Source organism: Musca domestica, unplaced genomic scaffold (genome assembly GCF_030504385.1).
Source record: "Musca domestica strain aabys unplaced genomic scaffold, Musca_domestica.polishedcontigs.V.1.1 3, whole genome shotgun sequence".
Classification (NCBI taxonomy): Eukaryota; Metazoa; Arthropoda; class Insecta; order Diptera; family Muscidae; genus Musca; species Musca domestica.
In genome coordinates this window covers 16,101,222-16,121,540 of record NW_026712299.1, presented here as the reverse complement: position 1 = coordinate 16,121,540, position 20,319 = coordinate 16,101,222, and the positions used below count along the sequence as shown (strand labels likewise).

Here is a 20,319-nt window from a genome sequence, read left to right as displayed (position 1 = left end):
GAAGTCAAAAATGCTCCCCAAAAGTTCAAGATAATCGTTCACAAAATGATGGTGATTCTTTCATTGAAGGTCTTCGCCAAAAAAAAAAGATCAAGAACGTTCTTCAAACCGTTCTCCTGCCTCAAAAATTCAAGATTTTTGAATTAAAGGTGCTTCAGGGATGTTCCTCATTATGATTTGAACAATTCCTTAAATACATTCAAGTTTTCGTTCAAATGTGTTCCTCAAACCCCCTTTCCTTTAAAAAGTTTTGCATAAAAAATAATAGGTATTCTCATGGGTATTCAAATGGACCATAAATGGACCACCTAATGCCAAATATAGTACCCATGTATTTTTATGAACAAACAATATTTGTTTGGCCCAAGGACGAACCCTATTCAAATTGGTGAGAATCGGTTCAAATGTAAATATAGCTTCCACATATATCTTCAACCGATTTTGACTTAATTTTGCACCAAATGGCTTATATCATTCCAATGACCTGGATTTTAACACATCCGACGAAATTCAGTTCAGAAGCAAGTAAATCAAATTTAGTGAAAATCGGTTCAGATATAGCTATAGCTCCCATATATATGTACACCATGTAATATGTACACCACAAAAATGATATTTGGTACCAGATATCATATACAGTCCAGAAATATCTCTGCCAAATTTTTACAAGATCGGTTCAGATTTGGATGTAGCTCCCATATGTATCTTCAACCGATTTCGGCTTAAAAGTGCACCAAATGGCCTATATCAGTCTAAATGACTTGAATTTTGGCACATCCGACCGAATTCAGTCTAAAAGCAAGTACAGCAAACTTGGTGAAAATCGGTTCAGGTATAGCTGTATCTCACATATATACATATGTTTCATCCGATTTGGTGTTTAAGTCACTCACAATCGTAATATGCATTCGACAACAATGATATTTGGTATCAGATATCTTATAGAGCTATAGCCTTTGCCAAATTTTATCGAGATCGGCTAAGATTTGGATATAGCTCCCATGTATATCCATAATCCGATTTCAGGTTTATTGTGCAAATAATGGCTAATATCAGCCCAAATGGAGCGAAGTTTCCATTTAATGGAACTCGGCTCTGACATAATTTTTTTAATATAATCCTTCTCGAAGTGATATCAAAATATAAAAATGTATCCGTCAAATTTAGTGAAAATCGATTCATTATTGAATATGCCTCCCATATATAAGTTCCCTCTGAAACCAAACTATAACTGCTCTAAAGCCAAATGTTGATAAGTGGTAGAATACACTTCAAATAAATTATTTTGTTACGGGAGCTGTAATAAATATGCTTAGTGGTGTAGGGTATCATGTAGTCGGCCCGCTCAAATTTTAACTTTTCCTTCCTGGTATCAAAATTTTAAGTTTTTAGCTCTATCCGTCCGCATAATACCAAATGATAACATTTTGGAACTTTAGTGCCATTTTAGATCTTTTCATAACCTTAAAGTTCGAATTTCCAACAACCCTTTTGTACATCTATCCTGCATTCTATTAGAGACTCTCGTTCCGAATTTCAGGATTCTAACTTATTTCTTATTAAATTTTTAGTACATTTATTTACTTTTCGTACCCTTGTTTTACATGTCTTTTATGTCTCACCTCTAATTGAAATTTTCCAGATCATGACCAGAAAATTGTCGCACTGTGCTATTATTGCCTTGATAGTCTTTCCTATAAATTTAAAATTTATAATTTTTTTAGGAAACCAATTTTTTTGGGTTATAGTCCTTTAAAAATATTTTTTTAAATATCGAATATAGACCTTTTAAACCCCAAAATAATTGCTCTACTAACTAATCCAAATTTACTTAAAAAATACTTTAAAAAAACATTTTTGAAAACTCCACGATTAAATTAATAACAATGTTATTCTAATACACTAAAAATACTCCTTAAAATCCAAGCCTGTTGCTCTGATAGTTCTTTAAAAATGTCCTTCAAAAATATATTCTTTAGAAAAGCATGACTATTGACCTACTCGTCTTTTAAAACTGTTATTTAAAATCCACGACTTCACAGTTCTATAAAAATATTGTTTAAAAAATCCGCGATTTTTGACCAGATAGTCCCATAAAACACTTATAACAGAAGTTCACAATTTTTTCCCTGCTAGTCCTTAAGACTTTTGTTCTGATTGTTCTTCAATAATACGCTTTAAAATATAAAAATTGTCATTTTGTAATATTTTTATTATTATTTTTTTTTTTTTTTTTCAGAAATCCACGTGTCCCCTGCCATTCGATGCCACAAATCGATTTGAGTGCCTGGCGTGAAAATGTCCAAGGCTGTCAAATTGGAAATCGTCATGTAAGAGTTGGTGAATCGGCCTTCCCTTCGCCATGTACCAGCTGTGTTTGCTCCACCGAAGGAGTAAGTTATTCTCTTGAAGAAATTTAAAGACATCCCTTTTAATTATTTTTTTTTCTTCCGTTTAGGCCCAATGTGCATCGTTGCGCATCACAGACTGTGGCCAGCTGATTCGTCAATGGCCCAAGGAAGCCATTCTGCGCGATGAAGTGTGCAATTCACAGTGTGGCATCTATTTGACGGGACAAAATGGTGGCAATTTCAATGCCCAGGCAAGGCAGGGTGCCTCAGTGCCGCCCTCACGTGTGCAACGTTCCAGACCACAAAACCTCTTCAAGTTCCCCGATTTGACACCATTCATAGCATCATTGTAAATTAAGGAACACATTATTTTTATATAAATATCCAAAAAATATACATAAATGTAATTTTAAAAAATACTATTCCTTTACAAAAACAGCAACAACAACAAAGTCTTAAACGAGAAACAACAAAATCCAATAAGTCCGCCATTAGTTTGAATAAAGAGCGCAGCGAAGAAGTTTATCTAGTTTTCGAGCCGAAACAAAATTTAGAGGCTTTAAAACGTCGTTCTTAACCAATATATATTTTTTTCCTTAGAAAACTAAATAATATTTTATTTTTTGTTTATCTACTACGAACGATAAATATTTTTAACTAATGTAAATAATTTAATAAAAAAAAAACAAAATAAATAATATTGTTAGAAAAAATATGTATGTAAATAATGTTTCTGCCAAAAAAACAAAAAAAAACTAAATAAAATATTTGGCACAAACAAAAAACGGAAATGACTTTAGGAATCTTGAAAATTATTTCCCATAATTAAAAAAAAATTAAATAAAAAACTTTTTTTAACTAATTGTTATAAAACTTTAAAGACTTATTTTGTATGAATGCACTTTTTGATACCCAATTCTCTTATAAAAAAATCCCAATATTCTAAAGTTAAAGTTATTAAATGTTATGTTTTTTTTTTAATTTCCAATTGCCTTACATAAAGTTCGGAATTTTACTGGTTTTTTAATAATTTTGTTTTCAACTCTTTCCATAGTTTTAATGACTTCATGTAAAAAAAATGTCTTTTATTCATTTTTCCTATAAAAACTGCCCACAATTTTTCCTAAAAATTTAAATTTTTTATTATTTTTTAGTTTTGTTTTTACTTATATAAAGAAAAAAAAAACCTATATAACGTTAATAGAAATCGCCTTTTTCTTATTAAACGAAAATAATATTGTTCCATTAGATTTCTATTGCATTTCTATTGCTTATTTATTAAAATAAATTATAAACGAAGTTGATGATGATGAAGATGAGTTAAACCTTTATATATATGTTATGTCAATGTCATTTAAGCGAACTTAATATATAAAAAATATTCTTATATTTGTATGTATTTGTTAGTATATCGATTTTCCACGAAAATTTAACAAATAAAGTTATTTTGTAAGCTCTAATAAAATGTTTGGAGTTTTATTTAAAGTTAAAAGTCACGAAAACGGTAAGATTTTTGCACAACAAAAAGTATTTTTGAAATTTTAAGATTTTATTTAAAATCTGATAGTCCTTAACAAATATTGTTTAAAAAATCCACGATTACTGCTCTGATAGTCTTCAACAAATATTCTTTATAAAAACAACGATTATTGCTCTGAAAGTCCTTAACAAATATTCTTTAAAAAAAATCTTTAAAAAATCCTCGATTATTGCTCTGATAGTCCTTAACAAATATTCTTTAAAAACATTCTTTAAAAATTCAAGATTATTGCTCTGATAGTCCTTTAAAACTATCTTTAAAAAATTCACGATTAAGAAGTCCTTTAAAAAATCCACGATTATTGCTCTGATAGTCCTTAACAAATATTCTTTAAAAACATTCTTTAAAAATTCAAGATTATTGCTCTGATAGTCCTTAACAAAAATTCTTTAAAAACATTCTTTAAAAATTCAAGATTATTGCTCTGATAGTCCTTAACAAATATTCTTTAAAAACATTCTTTAAAAATTCAAGATTATTGCTCTGATAGTTACTTAAAATTATCTTTAAAAAATCAAGATTATTGCTCTGATAGTTATTTAAAATTATCTTTAAAAAATTCACGATTAAAAAGTTCTTTAAAAAAATCCACGATTAAAATGTCCTTTAAAATAATCTTTAAAAATCCACGATTAAAATGTCCTTTAAAATAATCTTTAAAAATCCACGATTAAAAAGTCCATTAAAATAATCTTTAAAAATCCACGATTAAAATATCCTTTAAAATAATCTTTAAAAAATCCACGATTAAAAAGTCCATTAAAATAATCTTTAAAAATCCACGATTAAAATGTCCTTTAAAATAATCTTTAAAAATCCACGATTAAAAAGTCCATTAAAATAATCTTTAAAAATCCACGATAAAAAAGCCCTTTAAAATAATCTTTAAAAAATCCACGATTAAAAGGTCCTTTTAAATAATCTTTAAAAAATCCACGATTAAAAAGTCCTTTAAAATAATCTTTAAAAAATCCACGATTATTGCTCTGATAGTCCTTTAAAATAATCTTTATAGTCCTTTAAAATAATCTTTAAAAAATCCACGATTATTGCTCTGATAGTCCTTTAAAATAATCTTTATAGTCCTTTAAAATAATCTTTAAAAAATCCACGATTATTGCTCTGATAGTCCTTTAAAATAATCTTTATAGTCCTTTAAAATAATCTTTAAAAAATCCACGATTAAAAAATCCTTTAAAATAATCTTTAAAAAATCCACGATTAAAAAGTCCTTTAAAATAATCTTTAAAAAATCCAAGATTATTGCTCTGATAGTCCTTTAAAATAATCTTTAAAAATCCACGATTATTGCTCTGGTACCCCTTTAAAATAATATTTAAAAATCCACGATTATTGCCCTGGTACCCCTTTAAAATAATCTTTAAAAATCCACGAATATTGCTCTGGTACCCCTTTAAAATAATCTTTAAAAAATCCACGATTATTGCTCTGATAGTCCTTCAACAAATATTCTTTAAAACATACACGATTATTATTCTGATAGTCCTAAACAAATATTCTTTAAAAAATTCACGATTATTGCTCTGATAATCCTTAACAAATATTCTTTAAAAAATCCACGATTATTGCTCTGATAGTCCTTAACAAATATTCTTTAAAAAATCCACGATTATTGCTCCGATAATCCTTCAAAAAATAATCTTTAAAGAATCCACGATTATTGCTCTGATAGTCATTGAAAATAAACTTTAAAAAATCTACGATTATTGCTCTGATAGTCCTTAACAAATATTCTTAAAAAATCCACGATTACTGCTCTGATAGTCCTTAACAAGTATTCTTTAAAGAATCCACGATTATTGCTCTGATAGTCATTGAAAATAATCTTTAAAAAATCCACGATTATTGCTCTGATAGTCATTGAAAATAAACTTTAAAAAATCCACGATTATTGCTCTGACAGTCCTTAACGAATATTCTTTAAAAAATCCGCGATTATGGCTCTGATAGTCCTTAACGAATATTCTTTAAAAAATCCGCGATTATTGCTCCGTTAGTCCTTAACAAATCTACGATTATTGCTCTGATAGTCCTTAACAAATATTCTTAAAAAATCCACGATTATTGCTCTGATAGTCCTCAACAAATATTCTTTAAAAAATCCACGGTTATTGCTCTGATAGTCCTTAACAAATATTCTTTAAAAAATATACGATTATTGCTCTGATAGTCCTTAACAAATATTCTTAAAAAATCCACGATTATTGCTCTGATAGTCCTCAACAAATATTCTTTAAAAAATCCACGGTTATTGCTCTGATAGTCCTTAACAAATATTCTTTAAAAAATCTACGATTATTGCTCTGATAGTCCTTAACAAATATTCTTAAAAAATCCACGATTATTGCTCTGATAGTCCTCAACAAATATTCTTTAAAAAATCCACGATTGTTGCTCTGATAGTCCTTAACAAATATTCTTTAAAAGAAATCTACGATTATTGCTCTGTTAGTCCTTAACAAATATTCTTTAAAAAATTCACAATTATGGCTCTGACAGTCCTTAACGAATATTTTTTAAAAAATCCACGATTACTACTCTGATAGTTTCTAACAAATATTCTTTGAAAAATCCACGATTATTTCTCTGATAATCTTCAACAAATATTCTTTATAAATTTCGCGATTATTGCTCTGATAGTCCTTAACAAATATTTTTTAAAAAATCTACGATGAAGCAAACCAACTATAATTTATTTGCTTATCTTACTTTACTTTTATATTTTCAACAATGAATTCCACTAATTGCTTAGTTTATATATTTTATTACATTACGTTTTAACTAATCTGTGTAAATATTTGAATTCAACGGTTAAAATGTAACCATGTAAATAGTACCATAAATTCACATCTCTGATCCCTACTACCTTTTTAAGCTACTCTAATTTTAAGCAGAGAAAATGTATATAAAAGGAGAATGATTTTACATGAAATCATCCATTCTTGTAGTGATCATCAAATGCTTAACATCAAGTTACCCACGCTTGCCCAAGTTGATGGAATTGATAATAAGCTGAAAATAATCACAAATAAAGAATAGTTCCATTTTTTTAAATAAACAACGTTGGTGTTTTATTGCATGAAGCCGTACAATCTACGCCAACGTCGTGTTTCAACGATTATTACTCTGATAGTCCTTCAAAAAAATAATCTTTAAACAATCCACGATTATTGCTCTGATAGTCCTTAACAAATCTTCTTAAAAAATCCACGATTGTTGCTCTGATAGTCCTTAACAAATATTCTTTAAAAAATCTACGATTATTGGTCTGACAGTCCTTAAGGAATATTCTTTAAAAAATCCGCGATTTTTGCTCTGATAGTCCTTAACAAATATTCGTTAAAAATCTACGATTATTGCTCTGATAGTCCTTTAAAATAAACTTTAAAAAATCCACGATAATTGATCTGATAGTCTTTAATAAAAATTGTTTAAAAGAAATCTACGATTATTTATCTGTTAGTCCTTAACAAATATTCTTTAAAAAATCCACGATTATTGCTCTGATAGTCCTTAACAAATATTTTTTAAAAAATCCACGATTTCACAGGTCTTTAAGTTCCGGGCCATATATATATATATATATCATCAAATATTGAAACCCAAATTATCATCTAATTTGGTTGGAAATTGTGTCAGAAACCCTCTAAAAATCGGGAAGTATCATTATATGGCGGCTAAAACAATTTCCAGCATTTAAATGTGAATAAATCTTTTGTGTCTCGTACCATCGCTCGTTACCGTGATACTGGTAGCGTAGCCCGACATCAAGGATGTGAACCGAAGAAAACAGCAACACCAGCAAAATGGTTCGAAAATTAACGAAACGACTTGATCGAAATCCGTGTCGCAGTGGCCGAAAAATTGCTCGTGAGCTGAACATATCGTAATCTTCCATTCGGCAAATATTGAAAAATGAGCTAGGTGTAAAGCCGTAGGTGATTCGTAGAATCGTAAACACTCATATAAGACTCATAAATGACTCGAATTTAAGACAAAGGGGACTTAAAAAAGACTCCTAAATGAGTATACATATGAGTGACATATGGCTCTTAAAAGACTAATAAATTACTTACTAAAGACTCGAAAAAGATTAAGAGTATTAGCTCAATAAATGATTAGAAAACGACTCGTAGAACGATCAGAAAATGATCGAAAAAGACTCTTAACTAATCTAGAGGAAGACTCATATGTGATTTATTTTGAAGAGTCGCGGGAGGTAACGTTTTTCTTCCGACAAATGAGTATTTTATGGTCAGAAAATGCGATTATATTCCAGCTTTTTAATCGCGCAACCGAATAAAAAAAGACTCGAATGTATTAAAAAATTCAAAAAATGCTGACTGGGTAAGATTTTAGGGGCCAATCGAAAAATTTAATTAAAACTGAAAGAAAATCAAAGCAACACAAACTGGTTCATAATATTTGGATGATTTACGCATATTTTCCAACTGATTTGCATGTTTAGGTTAACCCCCCTTATTTTTTATACCCTCCACTATACATAGTATGGAGGGTATATTAAATTCGTCATTCCGTTTGTAACTCATCGAAATAATCATTTTAGACACAACAAAGTATATATATTCTTGATCAGCTTAGAATTCTAAGACGAGTTAGCCCTATCCGTCTGTCCGTTTGTTGTAATCACGCTACAGTCTAAACGAATTAAGATAGGAAGCAACAATTTTGCACAGATCTCTCTTTTGTCTGCAGGCAGGTCAAGTTCGAAGTTCACGCTACAGTCTAAACGAATTAAGATAGGAAGCTAAAATTTTGCACAGATCTTTTTTTTGTCTGCAGGCAGGTCAAGTTCGAAGATGGACTATATCCCCACCCCCCATATAACGGAACTCCTCGGTATTTTGATGATTTTAGCCACATTTTTAATGGAAGTGTCTGAAATTCCACAGAAGGAGTCCCTTATGAGCATTTTACCCCCTGAGAGAGAATTGTCTATATAGGTCCACGATATCGTATATTCCACATATAACGGTACCCCCGATATTTGGTATTTTGATGGTCCGAAATTGTACACAAGGGGTTCTTTGTGAGCAGTTCACCGCCGACAGAGAATTCTCTATATAGGTTAACGATATCGTATAGCACCCATATAACGGTACTCCCCGATATTCGGTACTTTGATGATTTTAGCCACATTTTCCAATCGTATTGTCTGAAAATCCATACAAGGAGTTCTTTTTGAGCACTTTACCCCCTGAAAGGGAATTGTCTATATAGGTCCACAATATCGTATATGCCCCATATAACGGTACCCCCCGATATTCGGTATTTTGATGATTTCAGCCAATTTTTCCAATGAAATTATCTGAAAATCCACAAAAGGAGTTCCTTGTGAGTACTTTAGACCCAGACATAGATTTGTCTTCATAGATCCACAATATCATATATCCCCCATATGTCGACACCTTCCTATATTAGATATTTTAAAGATTTAAAAAAAAAATTAATGGATATGGATATTTTTTTTTTTTTTTTGATTTAAATTTTTGATATAACATGGCACTTGAAGAATATTGATATTGGGATTTTCTTGACAAAAGTTTAGACATGTTTTCAAAAAATGTTCACTGGAGTATCGAATCTCTGTAATATTAAACGAACAACCAAAGGTTTTTCCTCAATATTTTCTTTAACCTTACAAACATTTATTAAAATTGTAATAAAATGTTAAGAAAAATCCGCTATTATAATATGAGAAATATATATAATAATCAGAAATTAAATTAAAATTAAATAAAGACAGCGATTTCAGTCGGAAATTTTAGACTTAAGCAATAGAAAAATTGAATCAGACCTTATAGAAATTCGGTTATTGTATCCATACCTTTAATCGCGTATTTTCTTAGTAACATTTTTTTATCATGTATTGTATTGGTACATTTTAAATACAAAAAGTGTAGCAAATAATCTGCACAAATGTAAAATGTCCGTTCCAAGCCCAAAGCTCTTGTCTATTTAAGAAGGAAGTTATGCGAGCCCATTATAACCCCCTATGACAATTCATTGTTCTTAGATTAAATTATTTCCATTTTATTTTATAATAAAAGAAAACAAAGTCTGTTTAGGGATTGAAGAAATAAATTGACTTGAATAGTTTATTTTTTTTTTTTTTGTTTATTTAAATGTTTTTGTCTGTTTGTTTTTTTATTCTATAACTTAAGAGAAACAAATTTATACTAATAATAAATATTAATATTCATATTTATATATTGACATGACTACATTTGATTTATGTTACTATTGTTTTTTATTTCAATATTAAGATTTAAGTTCAACTATGTTGATTATTTATTTTGTTGTTGGATTTATTTTATTTTTTTGTTCCTTAACTAACTATACAATTTGGATTGTAGTAATCGTAGCTTAATAGGAAACACAATTTCTTATATACTTGTTTTTCTGTTTTTTCTTTTTCTTCTTCTAATTAACAATTCTTATTTTTTAAGAAATATTATCTTTATTGAATGGTGTTATGTGTGCATATGCTCGGCATACGATTAGGCCATCCGACTGTCACAGAGACTCCCAGGGCTAGGGATCTCAACCCGCCAATCGAATCCAACACACTAACATTGAAAGGGGACTTTACTACAATTGCTCTACTCTACGATATACAAAATAGGAGTCATCATACAGGGATCTCGGTGGATCGATCCCACACTCGCCCACCCTACCTGGATCCAGTATTTCCATTTCTTGCGTTTCTCTGAATCCCCTTGAGCCACACGCTTCGAATCACACACTTACTTCATACCACCTTCCCCCCAAGTTATACAAATTTAGCAACACATATTAGTATCTACTGTTTACAAAAGAATCATTTTTAATTTTATTAAAAAAAATAAGTTAGCTTTAAATATTTTCTTAATTTTTTTCTCTACTATTTTTTTTCTTACACTAAAATTGACAAACTGTATGGTATAAAAAAAAACAAATTAAGAATAATACCGGGCTTTCTTAAATCTATGGCTTTAATTACTCGGTAGAAACCAATATATTATCCTTTGCCTTGCTTTTCCCGCGCAATATTCACGCGTCTATACGAAATTACTAGCCACCTAAAAGAGCTCTCTTAACCGGCCTAATTGCCGCTAAAATTCCACGGCCTAAACTATCAGATCGAATCACAAGGACTCAAGATAATTTTACTGTAACACCTCCTAGCCTTTGAAAATAAACGCGGTATTTTTCCCTTACAAACTGATTATTACTTAAATCCTAAGAACTATAACCTATCTTATTACTAAATCTTTATACTGAATATTATATTTTTTTTTTCTCGAAATTTATGATTATTAACTCTTTTTTTTTTCTTTTCTTTTAGTTCCAAAAAAGGAGACAGCAAATTTTATGGACGTCACATATATATAAATATATCAAGGACAACACAACGGTAAGACACCTTTTACCTGAGCAGTGATGTATAACGTTATTGATTAATTCTTCTTATCTCTTCTTCCAGTTTACGCTTCTTTCCGGAGGAAACAGATTTTGAACGCCAGACAAACCCTCAAATGAAGCTGGACTTGTTGACTGGTCCTTTTACAATGCCGGCGTTCTGGGCGGGATCAATAACAGGCACAGCAAAAAGCTCAAAGTTGCAGCTGGCCAGTTTACAATTCAAATCTCCACACCCTCAATGTAACTTTTTTTGGCTTTTTTTTTCCTGTGGACAACTTGCCACTACCTTGCGTTACCAAAAAGAAAAGGCAATTTCCCGCCGTTGTGCTGACCAAAACCGGACAATTTTCGGTGCTTCCAAAAAAGCTTGATACACCACCGGAATATTCCTGTTGGAGCAACACACATCACATATAACAACACATTACTCAACAAACAACTGTTACAAACTACTTACACAATAAAAAAAATCGCAACACACAAATTAAATTTTTCCACTTCTGCACTGCTCTCTTGCTAAGTTTCACCGGTAACGTCTTATTCTTAACTTTGGCTTTTCTTATGCTCGCAGCCTTTTATACCCCTCTTCTCAGTGAATCCCGCCAGACGCTCATTTTCCACGAAACACCATTTTCCTGAGCCATTTTCAATTTTCATTCCTTTTTCTTTTCAACTGTCAATAGCCATTTTTTTATTCTATTGTGAATTCTCATTTCACCTCACCCCTGAGTCTCTCATTTAAAAATCAACGGCTGTCTAACTATTCGCCCAACCCTTTTCACATACGTTACCAACTCGCCCAAACAACGCCAATTTCCTTTAACCTTATACGGCAGCGAGACATTAGCAAAAACATTTTAATTATTTCTCTCGAAATCTTTTGTTTTTCTATTCTTCTGATATTTCTTAAATTTTTATTTCAACGTGCCGCTTTTTTTTCATAATCATTCATTCCAATTGTGTCTAAACAAAATTTTTATCATATTTATAGTAGGTTCCCACCTACTCAGCAATCATAGGGCTGCCTAGTCACTTCTTAGCCTGAGTCACCCTGTCATTTACTACCTTTATAATACTCTTTTACTCAACCCTGTTCGAGCCTAATTTCGTACGTAGCGAACCCTAACAAACCATTTCCGGCATTTTGATCCCATCGCCACCCAGACTACACACCCCGCAGAAATTAGAAGCAAATTGAAATCTCGAAGCATCCTCACTAAAAACCCAGGAAAACTGAGCAAATCCATTTGAGGACCAATTATGGGATGCACTACCAACAGAATTGGGATAATTTCTGCGGTGGTTGTGGACAGGTTTTGCCAAAAAACACGGCCCCATATATTTGTTCCCTTTTTGCGCCGCATGTGAACGGCCTGCAACAAAACTTCAACTTCGGCCAGAAAATCGAGGACGGAGGTGATGTGCACGGCCGCATTACTCATTTACGTGGGGACATCCCACTCCCTGAAGGTCTCATGCCGGGCATAAGCTCCGAACAGCAGGCTGGTCAAAGCCCTCCCCCTCATGCTGGTAAATATCCCCCATCGAAATAGAACCACATAAATTAATTTATCTTTCTAATCTGTCCATCAGATCTGTGAAACATGTCTTGCTGGTTCGCCTGATAATTCTCGATCCGACACCCTGAAAATATCGTGTCACTACCAAACATCGATCGAGTTCCGAGTCCGGGAAACCCGCTGGTAATTCCCCTATAGCCGGTCAACATTTGGGAAGATCAAAAACGCTTATAAATTTTACAATACACATTCGGTTATTTATAAAATCCCGCATTCAGTATTTCTACTAAAACAAGCTCAGAGGAACGGATGGGATTTATCGGCCCACTCCTTTGGGACCTTCACTACAAAAGGTAAACATCCGGAACAACCCAATAATTCTATCAACCCAAGACCTTGTGTGGAGTTGGAATATATTTGTCCTCTCCGGCGGATCTACACTGGTAATACCCACCAGCTCTGAATGAAAAATTCTCCGATTCCATCAAAATTTCACACATTCTTCTTGGTTATGGATATAATCTTCAAAGTTGGAATCTATACGTACTTTGATACACAAATAATTTGATCAAATTGTTGAAATCATGGTACAATAAAAAAGTAAGGTAGAGCTAAAAGCTGATTACAATTTTTTCTTCCAAGTGTGCCCGACTTCTGTCATGATTGTGTATTATTTGTTTTAAAAAAAAAAAAAAAAATTTTCAAGGTCAATGTTTAAAAAAAACGAACACTGCGTGGCCGGCGTTCAAAATATTACCCTGTTTTGTCCTGGAATTGAAGGATTAAACAGTTTGGATCACATTTTTGAAAAAAAAAATCCGTGCGTTCAATAACGCATTCAAAAAATAACAACAATTATCAAAACATTTTGTCGCATACAATTTTGAAGTATTTTGACAGAAAGCGGGCATAGCCCTAGGAACGTATTTCGGTACTTTTTTGTTTGTTTTGAACATTTAATAACTTTCATTCCTTAATAGGTGGTGAAACATTTTGCATGCGGAAATATTTGTGCCTATGCCTGTCTTGTCGTCGTGGTTGCCGAAGAACGGATTTTGTATGCGGTATATGCTGATGTGATTGATAGGTAAAAAAATACCATAATCGTGGTGTCTACGTGATTGTCTGGTAGAATGTAGTTTTATGTATGTTCGCTTTTTATGTATGGGAATCTTTCATTAATTTATGCCGGAATAAACCAGATTGTGCTATTTTTATCGCCACCGGGGGTGTTTAAGTACATTTTTTTTTTTTTTTTTTTTCAAATTTGTATGTCGCGTAGAATATTTTGTAAAAGAAATTAGACAGCTGTGATAAACGTGAAACTAGAGTCTGATTAACTTGAATTACCCAATTAGGGGAACAGATCAGCTGATATTTTTGAACCTTAATACGAATGAATTCAGTACGAAGGTGATTTTACTATCGTATTTAGTTTCCTCAGACACATTTTCTATGTTTTGTTTTGATTCATTCGATTTTGAATTAAACCATTGCTGATAAATGTGATATAGAATTGGTAACAAATGTGAAATAGTTTTTGAGAGTTATTTTAGAATTCTTTTTATAAAAATTGAATTGGGAAAGGGGATTGAAAAGACTTTCTTTTCCACTTATCTTTTAAGATCTTTTGCATGACAGATTCCAATCGCCTTTCCATTTAGATCTTCGAGAGAATACATATTATTTCCTATGGGCTTTACTATACGACACTTCGTAAATTTCCGGGCAAACTTAGCATTAAAATTTTTCCCAAAATCGCTAAGAACATAGTTTCTTTTATATACCTCTTGCCCCGGAGAGAAAATAATCGTACGAGCCCTTGCGTTATACCTTTTTGCGCTTTGTTGATAAGCCTGATGCATATTCTGTCTAATTTTATTTCGGATTAGTTCCATCTTGTCGTTACGATCTAAATGTATAATTTCATGGTCCGCCAATGAGTGGAGCTTCCGAGCTAATTTATAATCTGAACCATGGGTATACATACTATGACCAAACAGCGCGAAAAATGGCGTTACACCAGTTGCAGTATGAATCGATGTTCTTAAGGCGCACTCTATGTCTGTTAGATACAGGTCCCAATCTCTGTGGTCATTTTCTAGATATGCCCTAATCGCCGCCAATACTGATTGATTGACTCTCTCAGATGCATTAGACTGCGGAGCATATGGAGCTGTTTGGATATGATTGATTCCATATGTTTCAATCATGTCTTTGAAAGTTTTAGATACGAACTGTGCCCCATTGTCGGAATGTATCGTCTCGGGTACGCCAAACTTACGAAATATATCCTCAACCATAAATTTTACCACATTGGAAGCTGTTGCCTCTTTCATTGCCTTAAGAAATGTAAATTTGCTAAAGTGGTCCACCACTATAAATATAAAGGCGTTGCCACTTTTAGACCGGGGGTATTTCCCGAGGAAGTCAACGTAGAGTTTCTGGAAGGGAAGATTTGTCACGACTTCATTTCCGATCTGAGGCTGAGTATTTTCATTGGTAGGCTTTGTCTCTTTGCAAACAGTACATTTAGACACATATTGCCTAACCTGGGATACCATTAGAGGCCAGTAATATTTTTCTCTTAAACGAAAAATGGTTTTTGATATGCCTCCGTGAGCTGACGTAGTTTTATCATGGGCTTGCTCTATTAAAGAATGGGTCAAAGACTCTGGGACCCACAATTTCCACTGAAACTCTTGTGTTTCTGGGTTATAGGACTTGTGATCTCTTTTAAATACCATATTGTCGACAATCTTTAGATCGGGGAGATTCTCCTTTTTATTTGCTATAATTTCTCTAAGCTGTTTGTACGAATCACTTTCAAACTCGGTGGTCTCGAATTCAAAAACTCGATTCATGTCTATTTCGTCGGCATTGGGTAGGCGGGATAGCATATCGGCGACAACATTTTCCTTTCCTTTTCGGTGCTCGATTTTGAAGTTAAATCCCTGAAGTTGCAATGACCAGCGAGCTAAACGACCACTGAGGTCCTTTAGACTCATCAGCCATTGTAAACTAGCGTGATCTGTTATCACGGTGAATTCCATTAGCTCCACGTAAGGACGGAAAGTTTTGATAGCCATCACCGCCGCCAAGCATTCCTTCTCTGTCACGCTATAATTTCTCTGACACTTATTGAGTTTTTTCGAATAGAAAGCGATCGGATGTTCATGTCCTTCGGCATTCAGCTGAAATAGAACAGCGCCGATGCCATATTCCGAAGCATCACATTGAATAAAAAAGGGTTTGGAAAAATCTGCGTGGCGTAACACCGGTGCGGAAGTTAAGGCCCTCTTTAAGTTTTCAAATGCCTCCTTTGCCTTTTCCGTAATTACGAATTTGGGCGATTTCTTCAGGGTATCAGTAAGGGGAGCTGAAAGTGACGCGAAGTCTTTAATAAATCTTCGGTACCATCCTGCTGTACCCAGAAAACTTCTCACTTCCCTAGCACTTTTGGGAATTCTAATTTTTCGAATTGCTTCTACTTTTTCGGGGTCAGTACGCAACATGCCTTCTCCAATAATAAAACCCAAATATCTCAACTGACGAAAACAAAATTTTGACTTGGTTAACCCGATTGTTAAATTCGCTCGGTCAAGGCAATCGGCTACTTCATTCAATAGACGAAGATGCTCGTCGAAATCACTTGAAATAATCAACAGGTCGTCCAGGTACACAAAGACATTCTCCTTGAGTCGTTGAGGAATGACTTTGTCCATCAGTCGACATAACCTTTGTGCAGCATTACACAATCCAAACGGCATCACACGGAATTGATACAATGGACGACCTGGGACCGTAAAAGCGGTGTACGGCTTGCTTTCTTCGTCTAATTCGATTTGCCAGAACGCATATTTAAGATCCACGCTGCTAATGTAATGAGTTTCATCAATGCGACTTAGTATTCCTTCAATGTTTTGCAGGGGATATGCGTCCTTGACCGTGAGCTTATTTAACTTTCGAGCATCCAGACAGAAACGATTTTTTCCGGGCTTTCGTACGATAGTTGTACGATTGCTCCAAGGGCTTTCACTTTCCTCAATAACATTAAGTGCTAACATATTATCGACTTCTTGGTACGTGATAGCTTGAACCGCTGGAGACATTGGATAGTGGCGGTCTTTAACCGGTTCCGCACCTTCCACGAGCTTAATCGAATGCTTTTCTAAACTAGTACAACCTAGCCCATTTTCTTCAAAGGTCTTGAATTTTTTTACTATGCATTTTAATCGATTCTCTTGATCATTTGTTAACTCGTGAGGGTTGAATTTGTAGTCGGGACCCGTATCAGTCATATCCCTGAAAACTTTTTCTATATTAATTTCAGCAGCTCCTATCACATCAGGGGCTAATTCGAATGTTCGCCAGAAGTCTATTCCAAGATATAGTTCTTGTTCCAATTGAGGACATAGATACAGTGTCATAAATTTTTCCTGCTCTTGGTATTTTATGATGGCTTTAATTTTCCCTAAAACATTATACTGTGTACCTCCGGCGGTGGTTACCCTGCTGGACATTGGTATAATTGGAATGCCAAGTTCTTCTATTATCTCTCGGCAATTTTTCCCTAACATAGTAACCGAAGCCCCGGTGTCTAGGAGCCCATTCATGATTTTTCCTTGCATACTGATTTCCGAGAAAACTCTGGGATCTGAGGCAATACCAGTCACTCTCGAAATCGTTTCTATCAAATATCTTCGCTGCTCACGCCACTTCTTGGATTTTTGTCTCAATTCAATAATTTTTTTCGGGATTACAGTAAACTCTGAGTTAAAAATTCTCTCCTTGACCTTAGCATAATTTCTTTGGCGATTTTCTAATGGAATGTAATGCCTCTGACCTGCAGAAAAATTTTTCGATTCTACACTACTCTTATCTCTAAATATATTATCGTTGTTTTTTATTAAAATTCGGACGTTTTTGGGTGCTAATTCTTCCGATTCACAGGGTTCTCTGACGGGTGTGTTTCCCCTGTCACTTCCACACCCCTTCGGGAGTTTCCCTGTTGACAGACAGGACACTTTGGGGTTACTGTGTCCGGCTTCCCACACCTATAGCAGAACAATTTCCGGACTTCTACTGGACAGTCCATAAAAACATGCCCCTTTTCTCGACAGTTCCAGCAGATAATTGGAACTCTAATTTGGCTTTGTATCCGGATAGCTGACAGCTCTTCACCAATATTCTCCTCCGGTACTTCTACAGGCTTTTCATAAATTTCATCATATATTTCATTTACTTGGCGGATAGGTCGCTGGGGGAACGTTACAGCTCTATTTTCGCGCCTAGGGAAATTTCTCTCAGCTTCAATACATTCTATTCGTAGCTGTTCAACCGACGAAATGGTCATCTGATATACATGTCGTTTTATATCTTCACGTATATTTCCCCTTAGGATCTTAATCATTTCGTACTCGTAAATAGGTTGAAGTAATCTAGATCGCAAAATTCCCATCTCGTGAAAATAACTATTGATGCTTTCATTTGGCCTTTGTTTCCTTTCTAACAAATCCCTGAGTATGTCGAATTTGGATTGTGGGGTTTGATACTGGCTTATCAGCGCTTCTTTAAGACCCACCCAATCGGTGTAAACATTACTTTGTCTATGCAGCCAATACCATTCTCTGGCTTGACCAGAAACCAGAAAGGCGAAATCCCTCAACACTTCAGACCATGGAATGTTATATTGAGCCTGCATGATCTCTAACCGCTTAATAAAATCCATAACTCTTAAGCCTTTCGGGTCACCACTGAAATTTAAACCAAGTTTATCAACTCGTATTCCTAGTGGTTCCACTCTAAACGTATTCGTTATCGGGCCAGTAAATTGATCTGATAATGGAGTTTGACTAGCACTCGGAAATTGGATAATTGGTGGCATATTCCTATTTACTGCGTCATTATTATTGTTTGACGTCGGATTAGCATTACTATTTGTAATAGAATTAGAGGCTACTGTGGCCGTTGGGGGTACAATTAATTGTTTACGCACAGTGTCGGATAGTTCTCTCATGCCTTTTGATAAAGAATCTATCATTTTCTTCACATCAGATATTTCTGTTTCGACCATTTTTTTAACTTTATCTTCCAATGACTTCTGGACAGACGCTGCTTCATCTTGTACTAGTCCATGTAAGTCGGAAGTAGTTGGACCATTATTATTCAAATTATCACTCACTGTTGGCACATGATTGGTGTTCTGATCTCTTCGCATTATCGTGTCTGCTAGATCGATAAATTGCAAAGCACTCATATTCCTATCCTCATTCGCCATTTCGTCCGACCCTATTCGTCTTTGCTTGCTCTGCTCTGGAAAATAAGTCGATCGGTTTAGGTCAAAATTTTCGGGTCTGCCTCTCTTATTTCTTTTACTATTGCGGGTATTGTAGATCATGACCTATACCCAAAATTTATCTTCTCATTTGTTATCAATTGAATCTCGGACGAAACCTTTTCTTGTAAGTAAGTTTTAAATTCAGTTAACCTTTTTTTTTTAAATATGAAACATTTGCAACACAAATACTTTTTATAAATACATTCAATTACAATTACACATACAAATTTTCAAATTTGATAATTACAACATAGATCTACGGGGGAAGTGTAATTTTCAGAAGCAGTGTGTGTGTGGTTTTTTTTTCTTTTTTTATTTATTTTATTTTTTTTTTATTTATTTATTTATTTTTTTATTATTATTATTTTTTTTTTTAATAATTTTAGTGCCCTTTATGAGGTGTATGACTCTTCCCTTAGACATTCTTATTCTTCTAATAAATTATAGTGCTTTGTTAACTTCGGACCCCTGACATATCTATTACATTTCATAAATGAAAGCTCAGGGTTTTTATATGCAATACTAAGATTTTTGCATCTCTCAGATCAAAATCGCTATTGCTGCTACTCGATGTACTTATTCCTGTCTATAATTTATTTGGGTTATTTCACAAAAACAAATTTTAACAGTAGGATTCTCAATACAAATTGTTTTATTCCAGCTCGGAATTACAAGCTATTGATTACACCCTACTTAGAACAGTGGAGAAAACGTTCCCATAATATATTTGATATAGTAATATCGCACTTCGTAACCCATCTCTCTAAAGTTCGGATGCATACTAATATCACAGAATATTATTTGTCAAAAACATTTTCTTTTGTCTATTTAAAATCTACTAGCATTCTATGGCTGTGTGCGTCGATGTTACTGCACAGAGTTACTAACCTAATATCACAGTTTACAACGGCCATGTTTGAGTCGCCATTTTTTACAGTGGTATCAGGTACAATAAAGCTTTATTTTAGAATATTGGGCGCCATCTCTGTTATGTGTGCATATGCTCGGCATACGATTAGGCCATCCGACTGTCACAGAGACTCCCAGGGCTAGGGATCTCAACCCGCCAATCGAATCCAACACACTAACATTGAAAGGGGACTTTACTACAATTGCTCTACT

At 33.6% G+C, this 20,319-nt stretch overlaps 1 protein-coding gene and 2 long non-coding RNA genes across 3 annotated transcripts in view; 2 read left to right on the top strand and 1 right to left on the bottom strand.

Annotated features, from left to right (window-relative positions):
* Positions 1-3,733, top strand: part of LOC101892480 (uncharacterized) — a 107,945-nt gene extending 104,212 nt beyond the window's left edge. The window contains exons 11-12 of the mRNA XM_005179676.4: positions 2,240-2,393; positions 2,459-3,733. Of these exons, the coding sequence (XP_005179733.1) occupies positions 2,240-2,393; positions 2,459-2,704 (400 nt within the window). The 3' untranslated portion in view covers positions 2,705-3,733. The remainder of the gene's footprint in view (positions 1-2,239; positions 2,394-2,458) is intronic.
* A 7,003-nt stretch (positions 3,734-10,736) lies between these two features.
* On the bottom strand, positions 10,737-12,664 carry LOC131803372 (uncharacterized). The gene is made up of 2 exons (XR_009342548.1): positions 11,795-12,664; positions 10,737-11,726 (listed from the first exon to the last, which is right to left on the bottom strand). It is a non-coding gene; the product is annotated as an uncharacterized LOC131803372 (long non-coding RNA).
* On the top strand, positions 11,209-11,726 carry LOC131803371 (uncharacterized). Its single transcript, XR_009342546.1, has 2 exons — positions 11,209-11,329; positions 11,399-11,726. It is a non-coding gene; the product is annotated as an uncharacterized LOC131803371 (long non-coding RNA).
* Positions 12,665-20,319: the final 7,655 nt, after the last annotated feature.